The 26,486-nt window shown below is 45.1% G+C and overlaps 1 protein-coding gene across 1 annotated transcript; it reads left to right on the top strand.

The window, feature by feature from the left end:
• Positions 1 to 26,486, top strand: PIN4 (peptidylprolyl cis/trans isomerase, NIMA-interacting 4). Its single transcript, XM_081080873.1, has 4 exons — positions 1 to 213; positions 2,800 to 2,873; positions 25,818 to 25,937; positions 26,311 to 26,486. Exons 1-4 carry the CDS (start codon positions 171 to 173, stop codon positions 26,467 to 26,469), a joined length of 396 nt encoding a protein of 131 aa, XP_080936999.1. The 5' UTR covers positions 1 to 170; the 3' UTR covers positions 26,470 to 26,486.

Here is a 26,486-nt window from a genome sequence, read left to right on the forward strand (position 1 = left end):
GAGAACCAAAGGACTGTGTCTGCCCCAAGATATGCCTGCTTCCGGAGCCGCAGTAAAAACGATCAGTTGTGATGCCGCTTTCAGGCATTTGTTTGGAACAGGCCCGTAGGACCTGAAGGGGCTTAGTGGGGCAACCGGTACAGTTGCGAGTTCAACGTCAAGTTTCCTAGATGCCTCCCAAAGGAAAAAGCGGTTCTGGAAAAGGTGGAAAAGGTAGAGCGGACAAAGCAACCAGGAAGAATAGGGTTAGGTGGGAAGCGAGGGGAGGGAGCTGACCGGAGACCCCCGGGGTCCGAGATGGACGCAGCAGGTGGTCAGTGACTGACCTGGAAGTGATTAGAGACAATCAGTGTGAACTTCACTGGAAAGCTTTAATTTAAAAAGCAGGGAAATTAGACGGTAGATAGAATAGGACAAAGGACTAAGAGAAAGTGTTGTTTGGGGAAAACTGGGAATGAGGCTGATGTGAAGAATCCAGTTGAATTAGAGACGCAAAGGAACTGAGGAGTGAGATTTAAGAAAAAAATGGGGTCCAGGAAAGAGGAGCAGTTGAGCTTTGAAGAGGAGAAGGGACACCTGATGCTTGAGGTCACAAGAAAAGCGATGGGGGTGGAGATGGTTGTAAAAATTGGGACCAGAGAGGGGGAAGGGGTAGAGCTTGTAAGAGATCATACTTAATGCCTCAATTTCTTAGTAAAATGGGAGGTAAGAGTAAGTTTTAAGACTCAAGGGCAGGGACTGAGTAGGGATCTTGAGAGGTAAAAGTTTGGAATGGTCACAGAAGGTGATGGGAGAGGGAATGAAATACTAATAAAAAGAATTGCCCTGAGGGCCAAGAGCCTAAGATTAAAGGCTATGCATTTGTAGAGGACACATTCTGCACAGTCATGATTTACCTAGTACCGAAGCTGCTGCCAACGTCCTCAATCAAACTGGAACAATAGAGGATTGAAAAGAGGTGTAGCCTTGAGCCAAGGTTGAGGTTTTGTTGGACAATGATAATAGAAGGCTAGCAACATAAGGGAATTAAGGGTGCTAGTGGGAAGGGATCAAGTTCAGATGATCTATCATGGTATCCAGACTGGGAAGGGAAGGAGCAGTCTGATAGTGCAGGGGAACATAGCTGGATAAAGGAACTGGAGGTGGGGATGGTTTCTGTGAAGATGAAGAGTCGGTGTTGTGGGAATGAGTCATGAGAAAGCTAGAAGAATTGGAAGTTAGCCAGAGACTGAACTGCTAGTTCTGAGTGGCAAAGTTTCATCCTGTGCCTCTGGGAGCAGGTGGCCTGGAGTAGAAGACATGAGCATTCGGGAGGGAGGTCCAGAAGTGTGAGGTTAGGTTGTTGGGTGATTCCTCAGTGTAGATGCTGAGATCATCTAAGATGATGGCAGGAGTGAGAGTGGAAAGGAAGCCTGAAGCTGCTGCCAAAGTCCTCAGTCAATCAAAGGGAGGGAGATGGCAGTCAGAAGATGACAGCACCCAATGGGGGAGAGGATGGGATAACTGGAAAGTATCATTGCTCAACAGTTAATATACAGCAAACTCACTTAAGAGTTTGATGTAATAAAACTCCTTTGGCAGTAATATGTTCTTGGGCATTTAGTGGTCAGAACAGTATTTTGGGTTCTCAGTTTAGTTGAAATTTTTTGAACACCTGTTGTGTGCCAGGCACTGTGCTAGACATTGCAGATACAAGTAAGATGGAGTCTCCTGATTAAAACATGTCAATGGCTCCCTGTTACTTGTAGGATAAATTCCAAGTTTCTTAATGGGGCCTAAAGGCCCTCATTCCCTAACCCTCAGTCACCTCCCCTGGGCTCATCTCACAGCATTCCCATCTCAGATTTGGCTTTATCCATAGTTTCCAACATACCATGCAGTTTTTCCACTCTGGAGTATCCCCTCACCCTTGTTCTTTCTTTACCTCGTCAGTGCCTATACATCCAGGAAACCTTCCCTGACTGGCTAAAATGTCCCGCTGTGCTTCCACAGCCCCCTGTCCGTAGATCATAGATCATCTTCTGAAATGATCTGTTTACATATTTGAGAGCAAATGAGCTCCCTGAAGGAAGGTACCATGGTTTTTCATCTTTGTATTCCCAGTGCCTGGAACTTAGTAGTTACTTAGGAAATGTTTATTTAACTGAACATTTAATCCAGCAACAGTTCTCAGGAACGTGAGGCTCTAACGTAAGTATGCTGCCATCAACATAGAAGTTAACATTGTAGTAAAATGATATACTAGTAAAATTTGAGTTTCTGCCAATGGTTGTTAATCTGAATACTGATAACTTTTCTTAGGAAGCTATCAAGTAGGCAATGTAGTAGATTCTGGGAATTTGGACATAAATATATTACTTAGCCAAATATGGATAGTGGGAAATTTCATCTTTATTTAAAATATATCCTTGGAGATTTTACATATTGGAATTGTGAGTACTCAAATACATAGTTGTAGTGCTTATTAAAAATCTTACAAGAGCTCAGGGGTTTGCACTTAGAAGGCAGGATTTCAAATTGGGTCCAGAGAATCTGGACCAGGATTCTGGCACTCTCATTCAACCAATAGCACCCTCACCTGTGTATCTATTTTTCAGTGAATGGTTTACATAGGGCATATATTTCCTGTTTTTAGAGAGGTAAGTCACAAATGAATTTAGCTTGATGTAGTAAAGTGTCTGGCAGAGTTCCCCTTTGAAGCCTGGTACTATGACAGAAGCATCAACTCCTGTTGTGTTGGACCTTTCTGTAAATATCAAGGTGCAGTTTAAATGAGTATCTGTTATCTCTTCTCTAAAGGAGGAGCAGCATCTGGGAGTGATAGCTCTGACAAGAAGTCTCAGGGTCCCAAAGGTGGTGGCAATGCAGTAAAGGTGAGTTACTGGTTCCTTTTTTTTCATGTAAATATGAATAACATATGTACATGTGTTATTTTGGTGTGCATAAAAGGAAAAGACAGTTTGTTTAACTCATTCTAAGAGACTAGCCTTAGATAAGCCACTGATATAAAATCAAAATAACACAAAATTGGAAACTATAGACCAATCTCACTTATGAAAAGTAATTCCTTTTAAATATTTTTCAAATGCTTTCTTAGACATCAGAATTTCTTCATACTTTAGTATTGTTTCTTAAATGTATTAAGTTAGATCTTACCAGTAAGTGAATGAATTAGTTCTTAGGACAAAATATTTTATAAAACCAAAAGCTTAGGTAAACAGGCAAAGGCACAGGTCTCACTAGATAGCTGCCCTGCTGGTAAGCTAAAAGCCAGGACCCTGACCATGAAAATGGGGGTGGGACACAATCGCAAATAATTATTGAAGAGCTTGACCAAGTCTCAGAGGAGTGTCTGCCCTGGGAAAATATAATCTGCAAACAAAACTATACTACTTAGTACTGTTTAACAGGCCATTTTCCATGTTTCAGTCAGGATATGGGATCCCATACTTTGAATCATTCATTCAATAAGGATTTAGTGACATCTGGCCTATGCCAAGCAGTGTACTAAGTTCTGGGTATTAAAAAACAAACAGCTCAGCTAGTTGAATGTCATCCCATGCACCAGGAGGTCACAGGTTTGATTCCTGGTCAAGGCATATGCCCAGGTTGTGGGCTCAATCCACAGTAGGAGGCATGCAGGAGGCAGCCGATCAATGTTTCTCATTGATATTTCTATCTATCTATCTCCCTCTCCCTTTCTCTGAAATCAATAAAAACACATTTTTTAAAAAACAGATAAGAGATTGTTTCTGTTATCCCAGTCTAGTTGGGAGCAGTTAGGCAAAGAAATAAATTTTATCACTCTATGATAAGTGCACTAGTGAAATTATATCATATAAATCCAACCATACACATGCAACCAGAGAGAGAGAGCAGGGGGCAGGGAGAAATAATATAAATAGTGAGGGCTATTCTGCCCACTTTTCTAGCGGGGATGAGATGGGAAACATGAATCTTCTTTTGTGTAGTTGACCTCCATTTTCACATGAACTTCCAACTCATGAAGTGGCTTTTAGTATCCAAAACATGGCCTCCTACATACAAACCAGCTAGTTCAATCAGGTGGTCAGCTGAAGAAGTGGCCATTGTTATAAAACAGGTGGGGAAACAAGTTATACTGGGCTTAAGGAGGGCTGGCATATTGGTCTCCAGTATGGCATTTTCATAAGGGATGTAGGGTGATTTGGGCTATGTATAGTTTTTATCTTACATGCTGACTTTTACAAGCACGTAACCTAAGGAACTGCCCCACTGCATATGATGTCAACAAGGCATCTTGCCCTTTCTGGACAAAAGTAAGTTCAGTGGGTCTATACATGAACTATATGGAAAAGATTGGCATGGAAAATCTATTAGGGTTAAACTTTTTCTTTTGAGATAATTTTAGCCTCACTTTCAATTGTAAGAAATTATACATGTACCGCTTACCCAGTTTCCTTCAATGGGTATCTTATTTTTATAATTTTTTTATTCTTTATTGTTGAAAGTATTACATATGTCCCCTTTTTTGCCCATTGTTCTCTCCCAGCTCCCACCCCCAGCAATGGACTTCACCCCCCTGTTGTCTGAGTCCATTTGTTATCCGTACATACATATAAGTTCTTTGTTTGATTTCTAAACCACTCCCCTACCTATCCTCCCCTGCCTTCCCTCTGAGGTTTGAAGGTCTGTTCGATGCTTCTATGTCTCTGGATCTATATTTGTTCATCAGTTTATGTTCATTATATTCCACAAATGAGTGAGATCATATGATACTTACCTTTCTCTGACTGGCTTATTTCACTTAGCATAATGCTCTCCAGGTCCATCTATGCTGTTGCAAATGGTAAGAGTTATTTCTTTTTTACAGCAGTGTAGTATTCCATTGTATAGATATACCACATTTTTTTCCCCTTTATTGATTAAGATATTACAAATGTGTCCTTATCCCCTAATGTCCTCTCATCCCCCCAGTCCCACCCTCACCCTCACCCCCTGTTGTCCACATCCACCATTTATACTTATATGCATGCATACAAGTCCTTTGGTTGATCTCTCACCCTCACCCTCACCCTCCCCTACCTTCCCTCTGAGTTTTGAGCATCTGATCAATGCTTCTCTGTCTCTACATTTGTTTTGTTCATTGGTTTATGTTGTTCATTATAATCCACAAATGAGTGAGAGCATGTGATATTTATCTTTCTCTGACTGACTTATTTCACTTAACGTAATACTATCCAGCTCCATCCACGCTGTTGCAAATGGTAGGAGTTCCTTCCTTTTTACAGCAGCATAGTATTCCATTGTGTAGATGTACCACAGTTTTCTAATCCACTCATCTGCTGATGGGCACTTAGGCTGTTTCCAAATCTTAGCTATGGTGAATTGTGCTGCTGTGAACATAGGGGTGCATATGTTCTTCTGATTGGTGTTTCTAGTTTCTTGGGATATATTGCTAGAAGTGGTATGACTGGGTCAAATGGCAGATCCATTTTTAATTTTTTTAAAATATATTTTATTGATTTTTTACAGAGAGGAAGGGAGAGGGATAGAGAGTTAGAAACATCGATGAGAGAGAAACATCGATGAGAGAGAAACATCGATCAGTTGCCTCCTGCACGCCCCCTACTGGGGATGTGCCCACAATCAAGGTAAATGCCCTTGACCGGAATCAAACCTGGGACCCTTCAGTCCGCAGGCCGATGCTCTATCCACTAAGCCAAATCAGTTAGGTCCATTTTTAATTTTTTGAGGAAGCTCCATACTGTTTTCCACAGTGGCTGCACCAGTCTGCATTGCCATAAGCAGTGTTCCCTTTTCTCCACATCCATGCTAGCACTTGTCATTTGTTGCTTTGTTGATGGTAGCCATTCAGACGGGTGAGAGGTGATACCTCATTGTCATATTGATTTGCATCTCTAGAATGATTAGTGACTTAGCATTTTTTCATATGCCTCTTGGCCTTCTGTGTGTCCACTTTTGAGAAGTGTCTATTTAGGTCCTTTGCCCATTTTTTGATTGGATTGTTTATCTTCCTTTTGTTAAGTTGCATGGGCACCCTTATCGGTGATAACAATGGCAAATATGTTTTCCCACGTAGTGGGCTTTCTTGTTGTTTTGTTGATGGTTCATTTTGCTATGCAGAAGCTTTTTATTTTGATGTAGTCCCATTTGTTTATTTTCTTTGACATATCAGTAAACATATTTCTATGACAAATGTCTGCTATTTTGTTGCCTATGGCTTCAACACCATTTATTGAAGACACTCTCTTGACTTCATTGTATCCTCTTGCCTCCTTTCTCAAATATTAATTGACCGTATTGGTGTGGGTCAATTTTTGATGTCTCTATTCTGATCCATTGGTCTATATGTCTGTTCCTGTGCAAGTACCAGCTGTTTTGAAAACAGTGGCTTTGTAATACAGCTTGATATCTGGTATTGTGATCCCTCCAACTTTGTTCTTTCTCAGGATTGCTGTGGCTATTTGGGGTCTTTTCTATATTCCATTTAAATTGTTGCAGGGTTTATGCTACGTCTGTGAAATATGCCATTAGTATTTTAATGGGGATTACATTGCTTTGTGTAGTATGGACATTTTAATGATGTTGATTCTCCTGATCCATGAACACGGTATATTCTTCCACTTGTTTATATATTCCTCTCTTTTTTCAACATCTATAGTTTTCTGAGTACAGGTCTTTTGCCTCCTTAGTTAAGTTTATTACTAAGTATCTTAATTTTTTATTGCAGTGTTAAATGGGATTGATTTTTTATTTTCTCTGTGAGTTCATTATTGGTATATAAAAAAGGCCATAAATTTCTGTGTGTTAATTTTGTATCCTACAACATTGCTGAATTCATTTATTAAATGTAGTAGGTTTTTGATGGAATCTTTAAGGTTTTCTGTGCACAATATCATGTTATCTGCGAATAATGACAGTTTTACTTCTTTTCCATTTGGATATCTTTTATTTTCTCTTCTTGTCTGATCACTATGGCTAGCACTTCCAGTACTATGTTGAACAGGAGTGGTAAGAGTGGGCATCCATCCCTGTCTTGTTCCTGTTCTTAGGGGAAATGATTTTAGTATTTGCCCACGGAGTATGATGTTGGCTGTAGGATTGTCATATAAGGCTTTTATTATGTTGAGGTATGATCCCTCTATTCCCATTTTGCTGAGAGTTTTTAATCAAAAAAGGGTGTTGGATTTTGTCGAGTGGTTTTTCTGCATCAATTGATATGATCATGTGATTTTTGTCTTTCAATTTGGTTATGTGATATATCACATTTATTGATTTGAGGATATTGTACCAGGCTTGCATTCCTGGAATAAATCCCACTTGGTCATGGTGTATGATTTTTTTATTGTATTGCTGGATGCAATTTGTTAATACTTTGTTGAGGATTTTAGCATCTATATTCATCAGGGATATTGTCCTGTAATTATCTTTCTTTGTGGTGTCTATATCTGGTTTTGGGATTTTAAAGAGCTTGGACGTGTGTCTTCCTCATGAAATTTTTGGAATAGTCTTATGAGGATAGGTTTTAGTTCTTCTTTGAATGTTTGGTCATACTCCCCTGTGAAGCCATCCAGACCAGGACTTTTGTTTGCTGGAAGTTGATTACTGCTTCCATTTCATCAGTAGTTATCGGCCTGTTCAAGTTTTCTGATTCTTCTTGAGTTTTGGAAGATCGTATTTTTCTAGGAATATGTCCATTTCGTCTAGGTTGTCCAGTTTGTTGGAATAGAGTTCCTAGTTTTGTTTTGTTTTTTACAATCCTTTGTATTTCTGTGGGGTCAGTTGTTACTTCATCTCTTTCATTTCTGATTTTGTTTATTTGGGTCCTGTCTCTTTTTTATCCTTTCAAAGAACCAGTTCTTGGTTCTATTGACCTTTTAATTGTTTTTTGTTGTTGTTGTTATTGTCTCTTTGTCATTTATGTCCTCTTTGATTGTTATTATTTCCTCCCTTCTATTTGCTATGGGCTTTTCTTGTTGCTCTCTTGTAGGGTTAGATAACTTATTACCAGTTTTTCTTGTGTGTGTTTTTCTGAGGTAGGCCTGTAGTGCTATGAACTTCCCTCTCAGGTTTGCTTTCACTGTGTCCCGTAGATTTTGGATTATTGTGTTTTCAGGATGTTTTTTATTTTTTCTTTGATCTCTTGTAACCCAATCATTGTTTAATAGCATTCTATTTTGCCTCCAGATGTTTGATTGTTTTTTATTGTTTTTATTGTAATTTCTAATTTTATGCCATTTGATTTGATAAGATGCTTGATATTATTTCAGTCCTCTTGAATTTGTAGAGATTTAGCCCGTGTCTTAATATATGGTCTGTCTTTGAAAATGTCCCATGTGCACTTGAGAAGAATGTATATTCAGTAGCTTTGGGGTGAAATGTTCTGAAGATGTCAATTAGTTCCATCTGATATAGGGAGTCATTTTTGATTGCTGTTTCTTTGCTGATTTTTTTATACAAGATTTATTCAGTGATGTCAGTGGAGTATTAAAGTCCCTTACTATGATTGTATTGCTGTCGATCTCTCCCTTGATATCTTCCAGAGATTTTTTATGTATTTGGGTGCTCCTGTATTGGGTACATATGTTTACCAGAATTATATCCTGTTTTATCGACCCCTTTAGTATTATGAAGTGGCCTTCCTTATATCTTGTTATGGCCATTACTTTGAGGTCTATTTTGTCAGATATAAGTATTGCTACCCCAGCTTTTTTTCATTTCCATTTGCCTGAAAAAATTTTTTCCCATTCCTTCACTTTCAGTCTGTGTGAGTCCTTTGTTTGGAAGTGGGTCTCTTGTAGACAGCATATATATTGGTCATGTTTTCTTATCCATTCAGCCACCCTATGTATTTTGATTGGAGCATATAATCCATTTATGTTTAAGGTTATTATTAATAGGTACTTGTTTATTGCCACTTTTATTCTTTATGCTTGTGTTTCCTCTTCTCTTTCTATTCCTTCTTCTTACACCAGTCCCCTTAGGATTTCTTACATTGCTGGTTTGGTGGTAATAAACTCCCTTGGCCTGTTTTTGTCTGCGAAGCTCCTGATTTCACCTTCAATTTTGAATGATAGCCTTGCTGGATAGAGTATTCTTGGATTCAGCCCCTTGTTTTTCATTACTTTGTATATTTTATTCCATTCACTTCTGGCTTGATGTGTTCCTGTTGAGAAATCATTTGATAGTGTAATGGGAGATCCCTTGTGTGTAACTTTCTCTCTCTCTCTTGCAGCTCTTAAGATTCTTTCTTTGTCACTAACATTTGTCATTAATGACATGTCTTGGTGTGGTCTTTTGGGGTTCATCTTGTTTCAGACTCTTTGTGCTTGTGTGACTTCCCGCCTCCAAGTCAGAGAAGTTTTCTCTCATTATTTCTTCAAATAGGTTTTCTATTCCTTGCTCAGCTTCTACTCATTCTACACCCCTATTATGCATATGTTGCTTGGTGTCATGTTGTCCCAAAGTTCCCTTAAATTCTCCTCCAGCTTTTAAAATTTTTTCCCAATTAGTGTTTTATCTACCCTGTCTTCTAACTGGCTTATTCATTCCTAAGCTTTTTCTAATCTACTGTTGAAACTTTCCAGGGTGTTTTTCCCTTCTCAGGTAAAACATGTGAGAATAATGGCGCAATGACTATGAGAGGGGAAAAATGAGGGATTCTAGGGCAATAGGAATATTCTATATCTTGATACAGTGGTTACATGGTGTACAGATACACAAAACACTGAATCAGAGACATGCTCTCTTCAGCTGTACCAAATTATTTTTCTCAGTTAAAGCACATGAGGTTCTTCCAGGGTATTCTTTATTGCAGCTATGTTATTCTTCATTTCCTCTTAATTCTTACACATATTGGTGAATTTTTTAAAAATATATTTTATTGATTTTTTACAGAGAGGAAGGAGAGTTAGAAACATCGATGAAAGAGAAACATCGATCAGCTGCCTCCTGCACACCCCCTACTGGGGATGTGCCCGCAACCAAGATACATGCTCTTGACTGGAATTGAACGTGGGACTCTTCAGTCCACAGGCCGACGCTCTAGCCACTGAACCAAACTGGTCAGGCAATTGGTGAATTTTTTATCCAGATGTTTGAGCATCCTTGTAACCATTACTTTTACAATGAATTCTTTCTCTGACAAATTGGTTGTCTCCAGTTCATTTAGTTCCCTTTCTGGCAATTCCTCCTTTTCTTTACTTTGGGGATTGTTTCTTTGTCTCTTCATTTTTGCTGTCCCTTTGTATTTATTTCTATGTAATGTGAATTGCTGTCACTTTCTGGCCGTGGGCATCGTGCTTGTGGTCCGAGAGGTTGAAGCCCCTAGCAGTCCAATGATCCGGGACTCCTTAGCATAGGAGGCTTGGTCTGCCTTGAGTCTCACACCTTTATTGTCTCTGGCATGAATATCACTCCAGCATCCATGAGCAGATGGTGCCTTAGAACCCTCTGGTTTGCCCCATCAGCTGGGTGCTGGGCGTGGCACCAGGCTGGGTGTCCCCAGCTTGCACTGTCATTGTGGTCCTTGTGGGGCACCGGGCCAGATGTCCCAACTCACACCTTTGGTACTATCCTTGGGGCTGGGTGGGATGCCAGGCCGGGGGTCCTCAGTTCGCACTGTCAGCAGGGTCACTGTGGATGTCTGGGAGCCGGCAAAGTAGGATGCCACTCACTGGAGAAGTGTGGCAGTGGTCCCTTGTGAGTTATGGCTGGTGAGCAGCTCACTGCTCAGTTTCTGGATGGTGTCCAAGTGCAGTCTAGTTGTTGGTGTGGCTGCGCTCCTGGCCTACACTGCTCCCACCTTCAAGAGGCCTACACTGCTCCCACCTTCAAGATGGTGTGGGCTCCATGCCCGAGCCGCACTCAGCCTGGGAGTGCCTGTGGCGGTAGCCAGGAGAGCCTGATCTGCCAGTCCCCAATTCTCCTGTGAGATCTAACTGTCCCGCGCTCACCCCCACACACACCACACACATCCACACACTACACTCTCTTCCTTACTGCCGTCCTGCTGGCCGCCATTTTGGGATCTACAGAGCCTTTCTGTGACCTCAGGGATCCCTCCTACTGCCCTTTTATAACTACACCTCCCTCCTTCCTACCCCTACCTCTGCCTCCTCCTTTAACCCCTGTGAGCATGTAATGTGATTTCTTTTACTGAATTTCATCATTTCAAAAATGTTATATGAATGGAATGATACAGTATGTAGCATTTGGGGATTGGCTTTTTTTACTCAGAATAATTTTCTGGCCCTGGCTGGTTTGGCTCGGTGGATAGAGCGTCAGCCTGCGGACTGGGGGGTCCCAGGTTCGATTCCGGCCAAGGGCACATCCCTGGGTTGTGGGCTCATCCCCAGTAGGGGACGTGCAGGAGGCAGCCGGTCAGTGATTCTCTCATCATTGATGTTTCTGTCTCTCTCTTCCTCTCCCTTTCTCTCTAAAATCAATAAAATATGTTAATAAAAAGAATAATTTTCTGAAGATTGTATTCCAGTTGTGTGTCTCAATAGTCTGCACCTTTGTATTGCAGAATAGTGTTTCATGGAATGAAAGTGCCTTAGTATGTTTAACTGTTCACCTGCTGGAGGACAGCTGGGTTGTGACCAGTGTTCTTGAAGGCCCTAGCAGGGGAGGCACTTGGAATCCTCCAGCCTTTTAGGGTCTAGCTGTTTAGACCCCACTCCTAAGCCCCTGTCACTAGACTGTCCAGATTCTGAAACCCACCTGCTGACCAGAGCTTCCCTCTTTTCCCTTCACTTCCTGTTTCCCCCAATCCTGACCTCTTCTCCTCACACAGACCTCCAGGCCTTCCGGCCCCCTGGTTCTCCCCACTTTCTCCCAGGCTTTGTGTCTGTTCTTCAAGCCCCCTATGTCCTGTAACCTGGAGATTAGATCAAAGGACTTGACCATTGGATCAAGGAGCCCCAACTTTTTTTTCCTTTGGTTATCCTTTGCATCCACCTGCAAAACTAAATCTCAGGATAAATCCAGTGGTCTACTTTCTTTACACTTAGGGCAAGAACTGCTGGACCCTACTGGAGAATCTCATGGCCTTGGGTGTTGGATCCACTACTTCCTGGTCTCTATCCTCACCTAAGTCCCTCAGTACTGCTCAGCAGCCCTTTGCCACTCACCTCAAGAAATCAATACCTTGCTCTAGTTCTTCTCACCCCTAGTGTACATCAAACTGAACTGGAGAGCTTCTAAAACTACCAGTGCCTAGAGTAGGATCCCACCCCAGACCAGGTGCCTTAGAATCTCTGGGGGTGAGGCCTAGACTGTGATATTGCTTTTTTAGAAGCTCTGGGGGTGATTCTGCTGTGCTGGCAGGGCTGGGAAACACTGATACAATCTCACAGGGTTAGTGTGAGGATTTCATTTGATAATGAACAGAATGGCTCAGTGGTTGAGTGTCAACCTATGAACCAGGAGGTCATGGTTCTATTCCAGGTCATGGCACATGCTGAGTTGCAGGCTTGATCCCCAGTGTGGGGTATGCAGGAGACAGCTGATCAGTGATTCTCTCTCATCATTGATGTTTTTATCTCTCTCCCTCTCCCTTCCTCTCTGAAATCAATAAAAATATATATTTAAAAAAATAATAATACAGCACTTAGCATAGTGCCTAGCAAATATTAGGGACTCAGTAATTTTTATTTATTTTTCTTTCTGTAAATAGTTATTTATTCAGTTTTTTTTATAAATCTTTATTGTTGAAAATATTACATATGTCCCCCCCCCATTGACCTCCAGCCTATTCCTGCCTCCCCACCCCTGCCCCAGGCCTTCACAACCCTATTGTCTGTGTCCATGCATTATGCATATATGCATACAAGGTCTTTGGTTGATTACTTCCCACCCATCCATCCTCTCCTGCCTTCCCTTCGAGATTCCTCACTCTGTTCCATGCTTCCATGTCTCTGGATCCACTCCATTCACCAGTTTATTTTGTTAATTAGATTCTACATATGAGTGAGATCATGTGATACTTGTCTTTCTCTGACTGACTTATTTCACTTAGCATGATACTCTCTAGGTCCCTCCATGCTTTCTCAAAGGGTAAGAGATTCTTCTTTTTTATTGCTATATAGTATTCCATGCTAGAAATGTACCACAGCTTTTTTATCCACTCATCTACTGACGGGCACTTGGGTTGTTTCCAGTTCTTAGCTATTGTAAATTGTGCTGCTATGAACATAGCATTGCATACGTTCTTTCTGATTGGTGTTTCAGGTTTCTTAGGATATATTCCTAGAAGTGGGATCCCTGTGTCAAATGGCAATTCCATATTTAATTTTTTGAGGAAACTCCATACTGTTTTCAATAATGGCTGCACCAGTCTGCATTCCCACCAGCAGTGTACTAGGGTTCCCTTTTCTCCACATCCTTGCCAGCACTTGTCATTTGTTGATGGTAGCCATTCTGACAGGTGTGAGGTAATAACTCATTGTCGTTTTAATTTGCATCTCTCTAATGATCAGTGACTTTGAGTATATTTTCATATGTCTCTTGGCCATCTGCATGTCCACTTTGGAGAAGTGTCTATTTAGGTCCTTTGCCCATTTTAATTGTATTGTTTGTCTTCCTTTTGTTAAGTTATATGAGGTCCTTATATATTTTGGATATTAACCTTTTATCAGATGTATCATTGCCAAATATATTCTCCCATACAGTGGGCTCCCTTTTTGTTTTATTGATGGTTTCTTTTGCTGTGTATTTTGATGTACCATAGTCCCATTTATTTATTTTCTCCTTAGTTTCCTTTGCCCTAGGACAGTGGTCAGCAAACTGCGGTTCGCGAGCCACATGCGGCGCTTTGGCCCCTTGAGTATGGCTCTTCCACAAAATACCGACTTCTGCGCATGGGCCACGAAGTTTCATTTGCACTGTACGTGTGCACCTGCACATGAAATTTTGTGGAAGAGCCACACTCAAGGGGTCAAAGAGCCGCATGTGGCTCGGGAGCCGCAGTTTGCCGACCACTGCCCTATGAGATGTATCCATAAGCATATTGCTACGAGAGATGTCTGAAATTTTGCTTCCTATGGTTTCTTCTAGGATTTTTATGGTTTTCTGACTTACATTCAAGTCTTTTATCCATTTTGAGTTTATTTTTATATATGATGTAAGTTAGTTGTCTAGTTTCATTTTTCTGCAGGGACAGTAATTTTTAAATATTGTTATAATTTTCACAAGAAACAGATGTTGAGTCCAGAACTCATGGGCTTTCCAGCCCCCTGTCAACAAAATTATCTTCACCTGCATCGCTCTGCACTCCCTCCTTCCCTTTCTTCCTTTTGGCCACTTGTTTTTCAAATAATACTCTGAATGCCAGACCTTGTTGTTTCATTTATTCCACCCACTTTCTTTGCTCTCTCTTTAACCTTTCCCTCTTCACAGCATCTTTCCCTCCATTCTGAAAAGTACACTCACTGATCTTTAAAATATATACATGTCTGTGACCCTTTTCCTCTAACCAGAACCCTTTCTCCTTTTCTAACTCAGTTGAGGGAGAACTCCACATGCATTCCCTTCCCATTTCCCATTACCTTCCTCAGTCAGCCTGCTGTAGTCTGGCTTCTGCACATTACCACTCTTCCAAAACTGCTTTTGCGAAGGTCATCAATCACTCACTGCTAAATTGATTGTGCTTCTTAACTGACCACTCCGCATCATTTAACACTGTTGACCATTTCCTCTTTGAAACTTTGTCATACCTTGGTTCCTGTTAACACATCTTCCTCTCCCACCCACCTGGACCTTCCTTTTTATTGTGCTTGTTGAGCTTCTTTTTTTGCTTATTGCTTAAATATTGATATTCTCCAAGGATGTATTTAGCCTACTCTTGTCTTCATCTCATTCTACGTATCCTCCCTGGGTAACGGCATCACCTTCTGTAGCATCAGCTACTCCCTCCATGCTGATTGCTCCCAAATTCTCTCTGTAGCTTGGCACTCTTCTGATATGCTAGTCTTATACAGTTGCAAGTTGGTCAGACATAGTTGTAAACCCCACAGGTACTCATTATGTCTAACCTGTCAAACTGTCCAAATCAGAATATGTTTATTGAAATACTAGAGGCCCGGTGCACAAAAATTTGTGCACTCGGGGGGGAAGGAGGGTCCCTCAGCCAGGCCTGTGCCCTCTCGCAGTCTGGGAGCCCTCGGGAGATAACGACCTGCTGGCTTAGGCCTGCTCCTGGGTGGCAGAGGGCAGGCTCAATCCCTAGGTGCAGCCCCTGGTCGGGCTCAGAGCAGGGCCGATTGGGGAATTGGGGAGCCGCCCCCTGTCATGCACAGAGCAGGATGGATCGGGAGGTTGTGATGCCATCCTCAGTCACGCTCAGGGTAGGGCCGATTGGGGGGTTGGGGCACCGCCCCCTGTCACACTCAAGGCAGGGACGATGGGGGAAGTTGGGGCGCCACCCCCTGTCACGCACAGAGCAGGGCCCATCAGGGGGTTGGGGCGCTACCCCCTGTCACGCACAGAGCAGGGCCCATCAGGGGCTTGGGGAACTCCCCCCTGTCACGCACAGAGCAGGGTGGATCAGGGGGTTGTGGCACCGCCCTCTATCACCCACAGAGCAGGGCCAATCAGGGGGTTGGGGCGCCACCACTGTCACACTCAGGGCAGGGCCAATGGGGAGGTTATGGCTCTACCCCATCACACACAGAGCAGGGCCCGTGGGGTGGAGGGGTTGGGGCGCCACCCTCTATCACCCACAGAGCAGGGCCGATCAGGGGGTTGGGGCGCCACCACTGTCACACTCAGGGCAGGGCCGATGGGGAGGTTATGGCTCTACCCCGTCACACACAGAGCAGGGCCCGTGGGGTGGGGGGTTGGGGCGCCACACCCTGTCACACACAGAGCCACAGGGCGATCAGGAGGTTGGGGAGTTCCCCGCTATCAGGCACAGAGCAGGGCCGATCAGGGGGTTGGGGCACCTTCCCCTGTCATGAACAGAGCAGGGCAGATAGGGAGGTTGTGGCCCCGCCCCCTGTCACACACAGAGCCACAGGGCGATCAGGGGGTTTGGGTGCTGCCCCCTGTCATGCTGATCCCGGTGCCGGGAGACCTCGCGGCTCCGCTGATCCCGGTGCTGGGAGGCATATTACCCTTTTACTATATAGAATAGAGGCCTGGTGCATGGGTGGGGGCTGGCTGGTTTGCCCTGAAGGGTGTCCTGGATCAGGGTGGCGGTCCCCACTGGGGTGCCTGGCCAGCCTGGGTGAGGGGATGATGGCTGTTTGCAGCTGGTCACACACCCTTCAGGGTGGGGGTTCCCACTGGGATGCCTGGCCAGTCTGGGTGAGGGGCTGAGGGCTGTTTTCAGGCTGGGACTTAAGCTCCCAACTGCTCCTTTTTTTCTTTTTTTTTTTTTTATTCTGAGCCAGCTTTAGCTCTCAGGCTCCAGCTCTTAGGCCTCCGCTCCTGAAAGCAGGTATCTGGTTTGTTTCCGTTCTACAATCGAAACTCTGTATCAACTCCAGGTCTGAGATCCCGGCTAGCTGAAAGCCGGTTTCTGGGGTTTTGTTTAGCTTCTATTTTTGTAACTGTTTCAGACTGCCAGCTCAGAGGCCTGCAGCAGCAGGCGGGGAATGTTGGAGTCCTCCGTCACTGAAGCAAGCAAGCCTCATGTTAGTTTCAAGCTGCCTGGGTGCTGGCCGCCATATTGGCTGACAGTTAATTTGCATATTGCCCTGATTAGCCAATGGGAAGGGTAGCAGTCGTATGCCAATTACCATGTTTCTCTTTTATTATATAGGATAAAATGGCAGGTGGTATCCCCTTTCTGTGATCATGGATGTTGTGTGCACCTTCCCAGTAATTGAACCAGAAGATTGCTTTGGGAATGTGGAAGCAGAAAGGAGATATGCAGTCTAGAAGCTATTTTAGCCAGACCAAGTGAGGTCTAATGAACAGTCCTAGTGTCCAGATCATTTGTCCCTTTCTCTCCTAGAGAGTGCTAGACACATTCTATAGAAGTTTGCCACTCTGAGTCCTGCTTTTTGACACATTCTTTCCTTTGTTGTGTTCCTATCTCCTGTGGGTCTAGGATCCCCTCACCAATTTTAGTAGTCAAACCATGAGGAAAACTTGGTTTGCTTATCTCTAAATTTATAAGGCAGACACCTTAAACCCCACCCCAGTGTATCACCTACAATATGAAACAAATAACAGATTCTATTTGAATAGGAAATGAGAAATCCTCTAAAAGATATCTTGACAAAATCATTTATGTAAACACTAGAGGCTCAGTGCACGAATTCGTGCATTGGTGGGGTCCTGGGTTGGGGCGGGGGAGGGGGGAGCAGGATGCAATCGGCCCTCCGAGCGGGCTGGCGGTGGGACGCCCTTGCTGGCCCAGATCCGGATCTGTTACACTGACATTCGCGCTATTGTTGGGAGCCACCTGGAGGCAACTTTTATATCCTTTCTTCCTTGTGGAGCATCTAGGGAGGGGAAGTGGCCACAGTGCTCGAGGGCAACTTCCAGGAGGCCAGCAGTGCTGTGAGGATTGTGCCATTGGCACTGATCCATTGGTACCTGGCCCATTCACCAGAGTTTAGACCTGCAGGACTAATGAGGGAGTGAGTGGCTGCAGCCAAGCTGGTGGGCGCCAGGATGGGTCGGTCAGCTGAGCAGTGCTCCCACTGTGGTACCACCAGCGGGCAGCACCTGCATTGAGCGTCTGCCCCCTGGTGGTCAGTGCGTGTCATATGGTCATTCGGTTGTTCCAGTCATTCGGTCATAACGGTCACTTAGGCTTTTATATATATACTAGAGGCCCAGTGCACAAAAATTTGTGCACTCGCGGGGCGAGGGGGGGGTCCCTCAGCCAGGCCTGTGCCCTCTCGCAGTCTGGGACCCCTCGGGAGATAACGACCTGCTGGCTTAGGCCTGCTCCCGGGTGGCAGAGGGCAGGCCCAATTCCTAGGTGCAGCCCCTGGTCGGGCTCAGAGCAGGGCCGATTGGGGAGTTGGGGCACTGGCCCCTGTCATGCACAGAGCAGGGCGGATCGGCAGGTTGCGATGCCACTCTCAGTCATGGTCAGGGTAGGGCCGATTGGGGGGTTGGGGCACCGCCCCCTGTCACACTCAAGGCATGGTCGATGGGGAGGTTGCGGGGCCACCCCTGTCATGCACAGAGCAGGGCCAATCAGGGGGTTGGGGCGCTGCCCCCTGTCACGCACAGAGCACGGCCGATCAGGGGGTTGAGGAGCTCTCCCCTGTCACTCACAGAGTAGGGCCAATAGGGGAGTTGAGGCATTGCCTCCTGTCACACTCAGGGCAGGGCGGATCAGGGGGTTGGGGCGCTGCCCTCTATCACCCAGAGAGTAGGGCCGATCAGGGGTTGGGGCGCCACCACTGTCACACTCAGGGCAGGGCCGATGGGGAGGTTATGGCTCTACCCCATCACACACAGAGCAGGGCCCGTGGGGTCGGGGGGTTGGAGCGCCGCAGCCTGTCACACACAGAGCCGCAGGGCGATCAGGGTGTTGGGGAGCTCCCCCCTATCAGGCACAGAGCAGGCCTGATCAGGGGGTTGGGGCACCTTCCCCTGTCACGAACAGAGCAGGACGGATAGGGAGGTTGTGGCCCTGCCCCCTTTCACACACAGAGCCGCAGAGCAATCAGGGAGTTTAGGCGCTGCCCCCTGTCACGCTGATCCCGGTGCCGGGAGGCCTTTCGGCTCCGCTGATCCGGTGTTGGGGTGTTGGGAGGCCTCATGGCTCCGCTCGCTGATCCTGGTTCCAGGAGGCCTCGCGGCTCCGCTGATCCCGGTGCTGGGAGGCATATTACCCTTTTACTATATAGAATAGAGGCCTGGTGCATGGGTGGGGGCTGGCTGGTTTGCCCTGAAGGGTGTCCTGGATCAGGGTGGCGGTCCCCACTGGGGTGCCTGGCCAGCCTGGATGAGGGGATGATGGCCGTTTGCAGCTGGTCACACCCCCTTCAGGGTGGGGGTCCCCACTGGGGTGCCTGGCCAGTCTGGGTGAGGGGCTGAGGGCTGTTTTCAGGCTGGCGGGTGACTGAAGCTCCCAACCGCTCCTTTTTTTCTTTTATTTTTTATTCTGGGCCAGCTTTAGCTCTGGCTCCAGCTCTGAGGCCTCTGCTGCTGAAAGAAGGTATCTGGTTTGTTTGGGTTCTATAATCTCGAAACACTGTATCAACTCCAGCTCTCAGATCCCGGCTGCTGAAAGCAGGTTTCTGGGGTTTTGTTTAGCTTCTATATTTGTTACAATGTTCAAACTGCAAGCTCAGAGGCTGGCAGCGGCAGGCGGGAAACGTTGCAGTCCTCTGTCACTGAAGCAAGCAAGCCTCATGTTCAGTTTAAGCTGCCTGGCTGCCGGCTGCCATCTTGGCTGGCAGTTAATTTGCATATTGCCCTGATTAGCCAACGGGAAGGGTAGCAGTTGTATGCTAATTACCATGTTTCTATTTATTAGATTGGATAGACTAGTGGCCCGGTGCACGAAATTCGTGCACTGGGGAGGGTGTGTTCCTCTGCCTGGCCTGCACCATCTCCAATTTGGGACCCCTCAAAAAATGTCCTTCCAGTTTACAGGGATTGGGCCTAAACCAGCAGTCCGACATCCCTCTTGTAATCCGGGACTGCTGGCTCCTAACCGCTCACCTGCCTGCCTGCCTGCCTGATTGCTTCTAACCACTCTGCCTGCTGGCCTGTTCACCCCCAACTGCCCTCCCCCCTGCTGCCGGCCTGCTTGCCCCCAAATGCCCCCCCACCAGCCTGATCACCCCAAACTGCCCCCACTGCTGGCCTTCTCGCCCCTACCTTCCATCCCCACTGGTCTGCTCATCCCCAACTGTCCCCCTGCTGGCCTGCTCACTCCAAACTGCCCCCCCCAGCTGCCTTGATCACCTCCAACTGACCCCCACTGATGGCCTGCTTGCCCCCAATGGCCCCACCCCCCACCAGCCTGATCTCCCACAACTGCCCTCCCCTCTTGGCCTCTAACCGCCTCTACCTCGGCCCCACCATGGCTTTGTCCAGAAGAACATCTTGGATGTTTCCTGGAAAGTCTCCCAGTCTAATTAGCATATTACTCTTTTATTAGTATAGATACATTTGTCTGTAAATATGGTTATGATTGCAGATATGAGTACGACCAGATAAAATTTTATAGAATGGGCCTTTTATTACAGATGGTTTGCCATGTATGCATTTTTTCTAAAGAAGTAAAAATTACTTTAAAAAGTGTTTCAGGAAGACTTTGAGAAATTTACAGTATCTGCTTTTCTTCCAAGAAAGTTGTCACTTTTATACCAGAGTGAGAATTATTTGTATGCTTTGTATGTCAGCATTGGGCCACTGTGACTGGGGGGCACTTAGCTTGACTTGAGGGTAATTATCTTGCTCACTGGCTGGGAGGGAGGGTGTGTGGCAGAGGAGATAAATACTGGGTTCTGGATTATTCATAGATTGCTGACTTTCTGGATTGATTGTGCAAGCCCCTCCTTTTATTGCTGTCCACCTTCTGTTGACAGACTTCTACCCTGGGAGAGAAATGAGATGAAACTCTCTTTCTTGTCATTGTAAAAAGCATTTGCATTCCTAAGGTGTGATAAGGCTACCCAGCCATCCACAGTCAAGGTACACATTTTCATGGAGGATGTTCCCACTCTTGAATAAATTAAAACAACTTTTTTCTTTTAATTTAAACTTTCTTCTATAACTGTTTTCTTGTTACTTAAAAGCTAGGTTTTTTTTAAACTGCTTCCATAGCTTTTCAAGCTGTATATGTCCTTGGAATGAATTTATAAATAAGAATTGAGCTCGGCGGGTGTGACTCAGTGGTTTAGCATCGACCTATGAACCAGGAAGTCACAGTTTGATTCCAGGTGAGGCCACATGCCAGGTTTTGGCCTGATCCCCAGTACGGGGTGTGTAGGAGGCAGCCGATCAATGATTCTCTCTCATCATTGATGTTTCTATCTCTCTCCCTCTCCCTTCCTCTCTGATCAGTAAGAGTATATTTTAGAGAGAGAGAGAGAGAGAGGAGTATATATGTTTGTAAATAAGAAAACATGTATTTGATGCTCTTAGAAAGTCTTATTTTCTTTCATTAAAACTTGTGCAGTATAGGGAACTCCATAGATTCTCTCAATTTGAAGAAAGTTAGAGGGAAAGGTACCAATTCAGAGTTCCTTGGGAAAATGTATCATATATATATATGTATATATATATATGTATATATATATATATACACATATATATATACATATATATACACACACACACACACACACACACATATATAAATATATATATATATATATTAAATCAAAAACTGAAATATTTTCTATTCAGAAAATTTATTTGGAGCTAAATATCTTCTATAATTTTAACCCTGAAATATCAATTTAAGTATTTTAAAAATGGTTGGGATGTTTGTTTTTTTAAATAAGTTAGGTTACTGGAGTTCTACATGTTACTGGATCACCTGGGGTAATTTTCTGATTGGAAAATTAAGAATTATAGTTAGAGGGGAGGACATGAGAATTTTTAAAGAACATTCAATTTACTTTAGAAGCCGAACCTCTCTTATCATGTGGCTTGTTTTGTATGTCTGTTAAACTATATTATCACATAAGCATTGCTGCTATTGGGACAAACAGTGACAGTTGATTTGGGTCATTTGAATGTCCACTGTCTGTTTTAATTTGTATGTTCGTTTTGACTCTGTCATATGCTCAATCTTCAGTGGAAGTCATGAGAACCTATTATTTTTGCCTGCACCCTCCTTTATGTTGGGAATATTCTTTTTTACTTTTTTACCCAGAGGGACCGTAACTTTGATATAAGGAATTGTTTCCATTGCCAACTTTTTTCTTCCTTGCCAAGTAAGAGAGTTGTTGTGAACTCTTCAGTGATGCCTTCCCCAGGATATTTGCAGATGTGGTTGGGAAAAGTCATTTCACCCCCTACCTTTGCATGTCAGGTGCTGGGGTGCCTGGGTGCCGCCTGGCCTGCGCCCAGGCTCTCCCGCCTTCCAATCGCCATGGCAATCACGGGGCCGCAGAGGTTTTTTTTTTTTTTAATATATATTTTATTGATTTTTTACAGAGAGGAAGGGTGTGGGATAGAGAGTTAGAAACATTGATGAGAGAGAAACATCGATCAGCTGCCTCCTGCACACTCCCTACTGGGGATGTGCCCTCAGCCAAGGTACATGCCCTTGACTGGAATCAAACCTGGGACTCTTGAGTCCACAGGCTGACGCTCTATCCACTGAGCCAAACCGTTTAGGGCCGCAGAGTTTTATTTGTTTCAGAGGAGTATAAGTTATTTAAGAATTAAAGCTATGTGCATATGGCCAAAAAAAAAAAAAAAAAATCGGCTCCACCAGTCCCACCTGTCCCACCCGTCCTGGCAGGGACTGACAGCAAACCCCTCTCCATCTCGAGCCCTCCAGCCCCGTGCAGACAGAGCCCCCGGGCGAGAGCTGAGCAGTGTGGGCCTGAGGGCTGTGCACCTGGAGTGACTGCAGAGGGAGAGCGTCAGGCAGGAGCAGCGAGCCAAGGAGGGCCCACGGGCCGCAGGCCCGGGGCTGCAGAAGTTACCAGGAAAGAAAAAGAAGAAAGATGCAAACGCATCCGCGGCCCTGGATCTGCCCTCCATGGAGGACTTTGAGGCCCTGGTCTTGGCCACCATGAAGGCTGATAACACCTGTGGCCTCCCCAAGTGCCGGGCCAGTGTCATGACTCTGGGCCAGCTCTGCCCACACTGCAGCCACTGCTTCTACCTCAGCCACTGCCTGCCCGAGATCCATGGCTGTGGGGAGAGGGCCCGCGCCCACGCCCAGCAGATAATCAGCTGGGAGGGAGTGCTGTACTCCGGCAGTGGGACCAAGGACCGGTCCCTGGACCCCGCCAAGTGGGCCCAGCTGCAGAGGAGCCTGGATAAGAAGCTGGGCGAGCTGAGCAGCCAGAGGAGGAGCAAAAGGAGGGAGAAGGAGATGTGAGCCGGCCCTCACACCCTCCAGCCTTATCTTTGCAAATGCGGGTGGGAGCAAGCGGCCTTCCCTGGTGCTTTCTGTGCCTTGTAGCTGCTCCGGTGATGTGACCAGGGCTGCATGAGCAAGCCAGGGGCCTCTGGGAGGGGGTGGGTCCTCGGGCCCAGCGTGCCCTGCCTTGTGCTGGGGTGGAGGTGGGGTACAGTGGCTGTTCCCTGGACCTTCCTGGGGAGAGCTGCCCCAGGTCTCAGTTTTGCTGGCATCAGGGCCCCCTGGGGCTCTCCAAGGTCCCTCGCCAACTGCTTTAATAGAACCTTTAAGAGAGGTTCCGGGGGTCTGGGGTTGCCGCCTGGCCTGCGCCCAGCCCTCCCACCCTCCGTTCGCCATGGCAATCACCGGGCCGCAGGCCAGCCGGCCACTCTGGCCCCTGGGGGTCCGGGGTTGCCGCCTGGCCTGCGCCCAGCCCTCCCGCCCTCCGATCGCCATGAGGGCCGGGGTGATCGCGGGGCCGCAGGCCAGGGGTCCAGGGTTGCCGCCCAGCTTTCCGATGGCGATCACCGGCTGGGGGTTGGGGAAGGGCGGCCTTTGCCCACCCCCTAGCTCTTGCCTGCCACCTGGGTTGCCGATCACCATTCTTCAGTCCTTCCCCTTTCGCCTCCCATCATTGCGTGTATGCAAATTAACCACTATCTTTGTTGGTGGTTACTGTCATCTTTCTTGGCAGTTAATTTGCATATCACCCTGATTAGCCAATGGGAACTGTGTCGGAGGTACAGTTAATTACCATGTTTGTCTATTATTAGGTAGGATATGTCAAATTTGATTACTTCTATGAGGTTGAGTATTCTTTTTTTTTCCATGTTGAACAGCATAAATGAAATAATGTTTATCATTGTAATAATTTGTGTGTATTTTAAGGTAGAAGAAGTCCTTAAGAAACTCTGACATATTAAATCTTTTTATTTTTCTAAGATTTAGGACATTTGTGTGAGTTTGAAATTAACATCAAAATGTTCTTCAATTCTGTGAGCCAAACTTTTGATTCAGAGTCCTGTAGGATCTTTGAGAATCAGACCCAGAGCAAAGCCTGTTTGCCAGCTGTTCAGGGATGGAGTGCAGGGTGAAGCCCTGAGTGGCAGAGGCCACATGGGAAGGCAGGACCCACTGCCCCATGCCCCGCACTCTGGCTGTCCAGACCAACATGCTCCTCTCCCGACACTCATCTGAGCTCTTTAGGGCCGCAACAAACTCAGAAGAGCTCTTGGCAGCCTCATCCCAACCCAGAGCAGTGCTGAGCACAGCCCAGTCACAGACCTCTCATGGGCTGAGGAAGCCAGCCTAATGGACCTTGCCCACATCCATGCCACTCTCCATCATGGAAATGCCTCCACAGGCCCAGGTGACACCCCCCCCGCCCCCCACATCTAGGGATGATACTATGCTACTAAGGTAATTTCCTTCTGCATATTTGCATTTTAAAATCTTTATGCAATGAATCTGCCTTGTTCTGAAGAAAAAAGCAAAAAGCATAGGCTATTTTAATAATAAAAGATTAGAAGGGAAAAAAATGTTTAAAAGAAATTTATAACATAACATTTTGAAATTTATTAGTTGTATAAGTAGTGTTTAAATTTTTTAATTTAACAGATTTATAAATCAATAAATTGAAAATTGAAATAATTAAAATTAGAAGCAAATGTTCTTTCCCTCAAAGAAGCCCAGACATAGATTTCAGCTATGTCTCTCCCTCTTGTCTGTCTAGCCTCCTTCCTCTAGTGCACACACATAATACTATGACCCTAGCCCAGCATTTAGAGTACATTTATATCACTAAATTTACACTATTACCCCCTTCATGTTCTCACATGTCTCCTTCCTGGCTTACAGTCCATAGTCCATAGAGGTTGAGTATTCTTAAACAGTTATCTGCCATGCATCCAAAGACACTTTATCTCACTTCTGTAGATACTTATGGCATACAAAGGTTTAATAGTCAACATAAGATACTTGTTCAAAGTGTTGAATTGTGGGGAGGCTTTATACTTTGGGCCTCTTTTGGTAAAAAGTATTTCTTAGTGGTGCCCTGGCTGGTGTGGCTCACTTGGTTGGAGCCTTGTCCCATACACTGAAGGTTTCAGGTTTGATTCCCAGTCAGGGCACATACCCAGATGTGGGTTTGATCCTCGGTCAAGGCACCTGCAGGAGGCAGCTGGTCGATCTCTCTCTCTCTCTCTCTCTCTCTCTCTCTCTCTCTCTCTCCCCCCCCCCCCGTGTCTCTCCCCCCACCCTCCCTCCTTTCCTCTCTCTAAAATTAATTAAAAAATAAGTTTTTCCTGGTAGTTTTTTTCAAATTATTCCCACTCTGATGAAATAATAGCCTTTATTGAATGCTAGCTGCAGTATCTCAATCTTCACAAACCTATGAGGACACGTAAATACTAGTACTGTTATTATCTCAGTGCACAAATGGGGAAAACAGGTTTAAAGACATGCCTAAGGCCATACAGCAGAATTGGGATTTGACTCCAGGACCCCAAATCTCAACCATTATTGTGTTTCTTCTTCCTGTTACCACTGAGGTATCTGGTAAAAGATGGGAGCTTTCCACAGCCAGGTGCCCAATTTCCATGTAAATTGGGATCCCAAGATATTGTCTTGATATGCAAAATTGGTTTCTTGTCATTGCCCCAAGTGGGCAGACTTCTAGGATTTTCCATTGCCATGAGCTAATGTGATTTTTCACTAGTGAGGGTAATCCCGACATGACTGCTGTACTGTGAAGAAATGAATCATTTGCATCTCCAGGTATTATGTGAACATACTTTTTTCCTTGTAGGTCAGACACATTTTGTGTGAAAAACACGGAAAAATCATGGAAGCCTTGGAAAAGTTAAAGTCTGGAATGAAATTCAATGAAGTGGCCACACAATATAGTGAAGATAAAGCCAGGCAAGGGGTATGGTGCTAATATCATTTACAATGATCTTTCCCCCAGCAGTAGGGATTATTGCTATGTTATGCCATTAATTTTAGCCATATCTTGGTTTAAAGATCTTAAAAACAGGAGTGTCCAACTTGTGGACAGATGAATACAGGTCACCTATATCTAAATCTAGGCATGACCAAATTTGCACAGCTGACAAATACCCAGCAGCATTGTGAGTGCTTATATGTTCAGTGCAGGCTGGACCTCTTCCACCCAATTGTCTTTGTCTAGCCTACTTCTTTACAGCCCATATGAATAACCTAGAAACCTTAGCATTCAAGGTACAGTAGAACTGTTCTCTCTTCAGAGCCGCTTGAAATCACATATCTTTTGGGTTTTTCAGGGCGACTTGGGTTGGATGACCAGAGGGTCCATGGTGGGACCATTTCAAGAAGCAGCATTTGCTTTGCCTGTAAGTGGTCTGGACAAGCCTGTGTTTACAGACCCTCCAGTTAAGACAAAATTTGGATATCATATTATTATGGTTGAAGGCAGAAAATAAAATTGTATGGAACACTG

Source organism: Myotis nattereri (genome assembly GCF_964212035.1).
Source record: "Myotis nattereri genome assembly, chromosome: X".
NCBI classification, from domain to species: domain Eukaryota; kingdom Metazoa; phylum Chordata; class Mammalia; order Chiroptera; family Vespertilionidae; genus Myotis; species Myotis nattereri.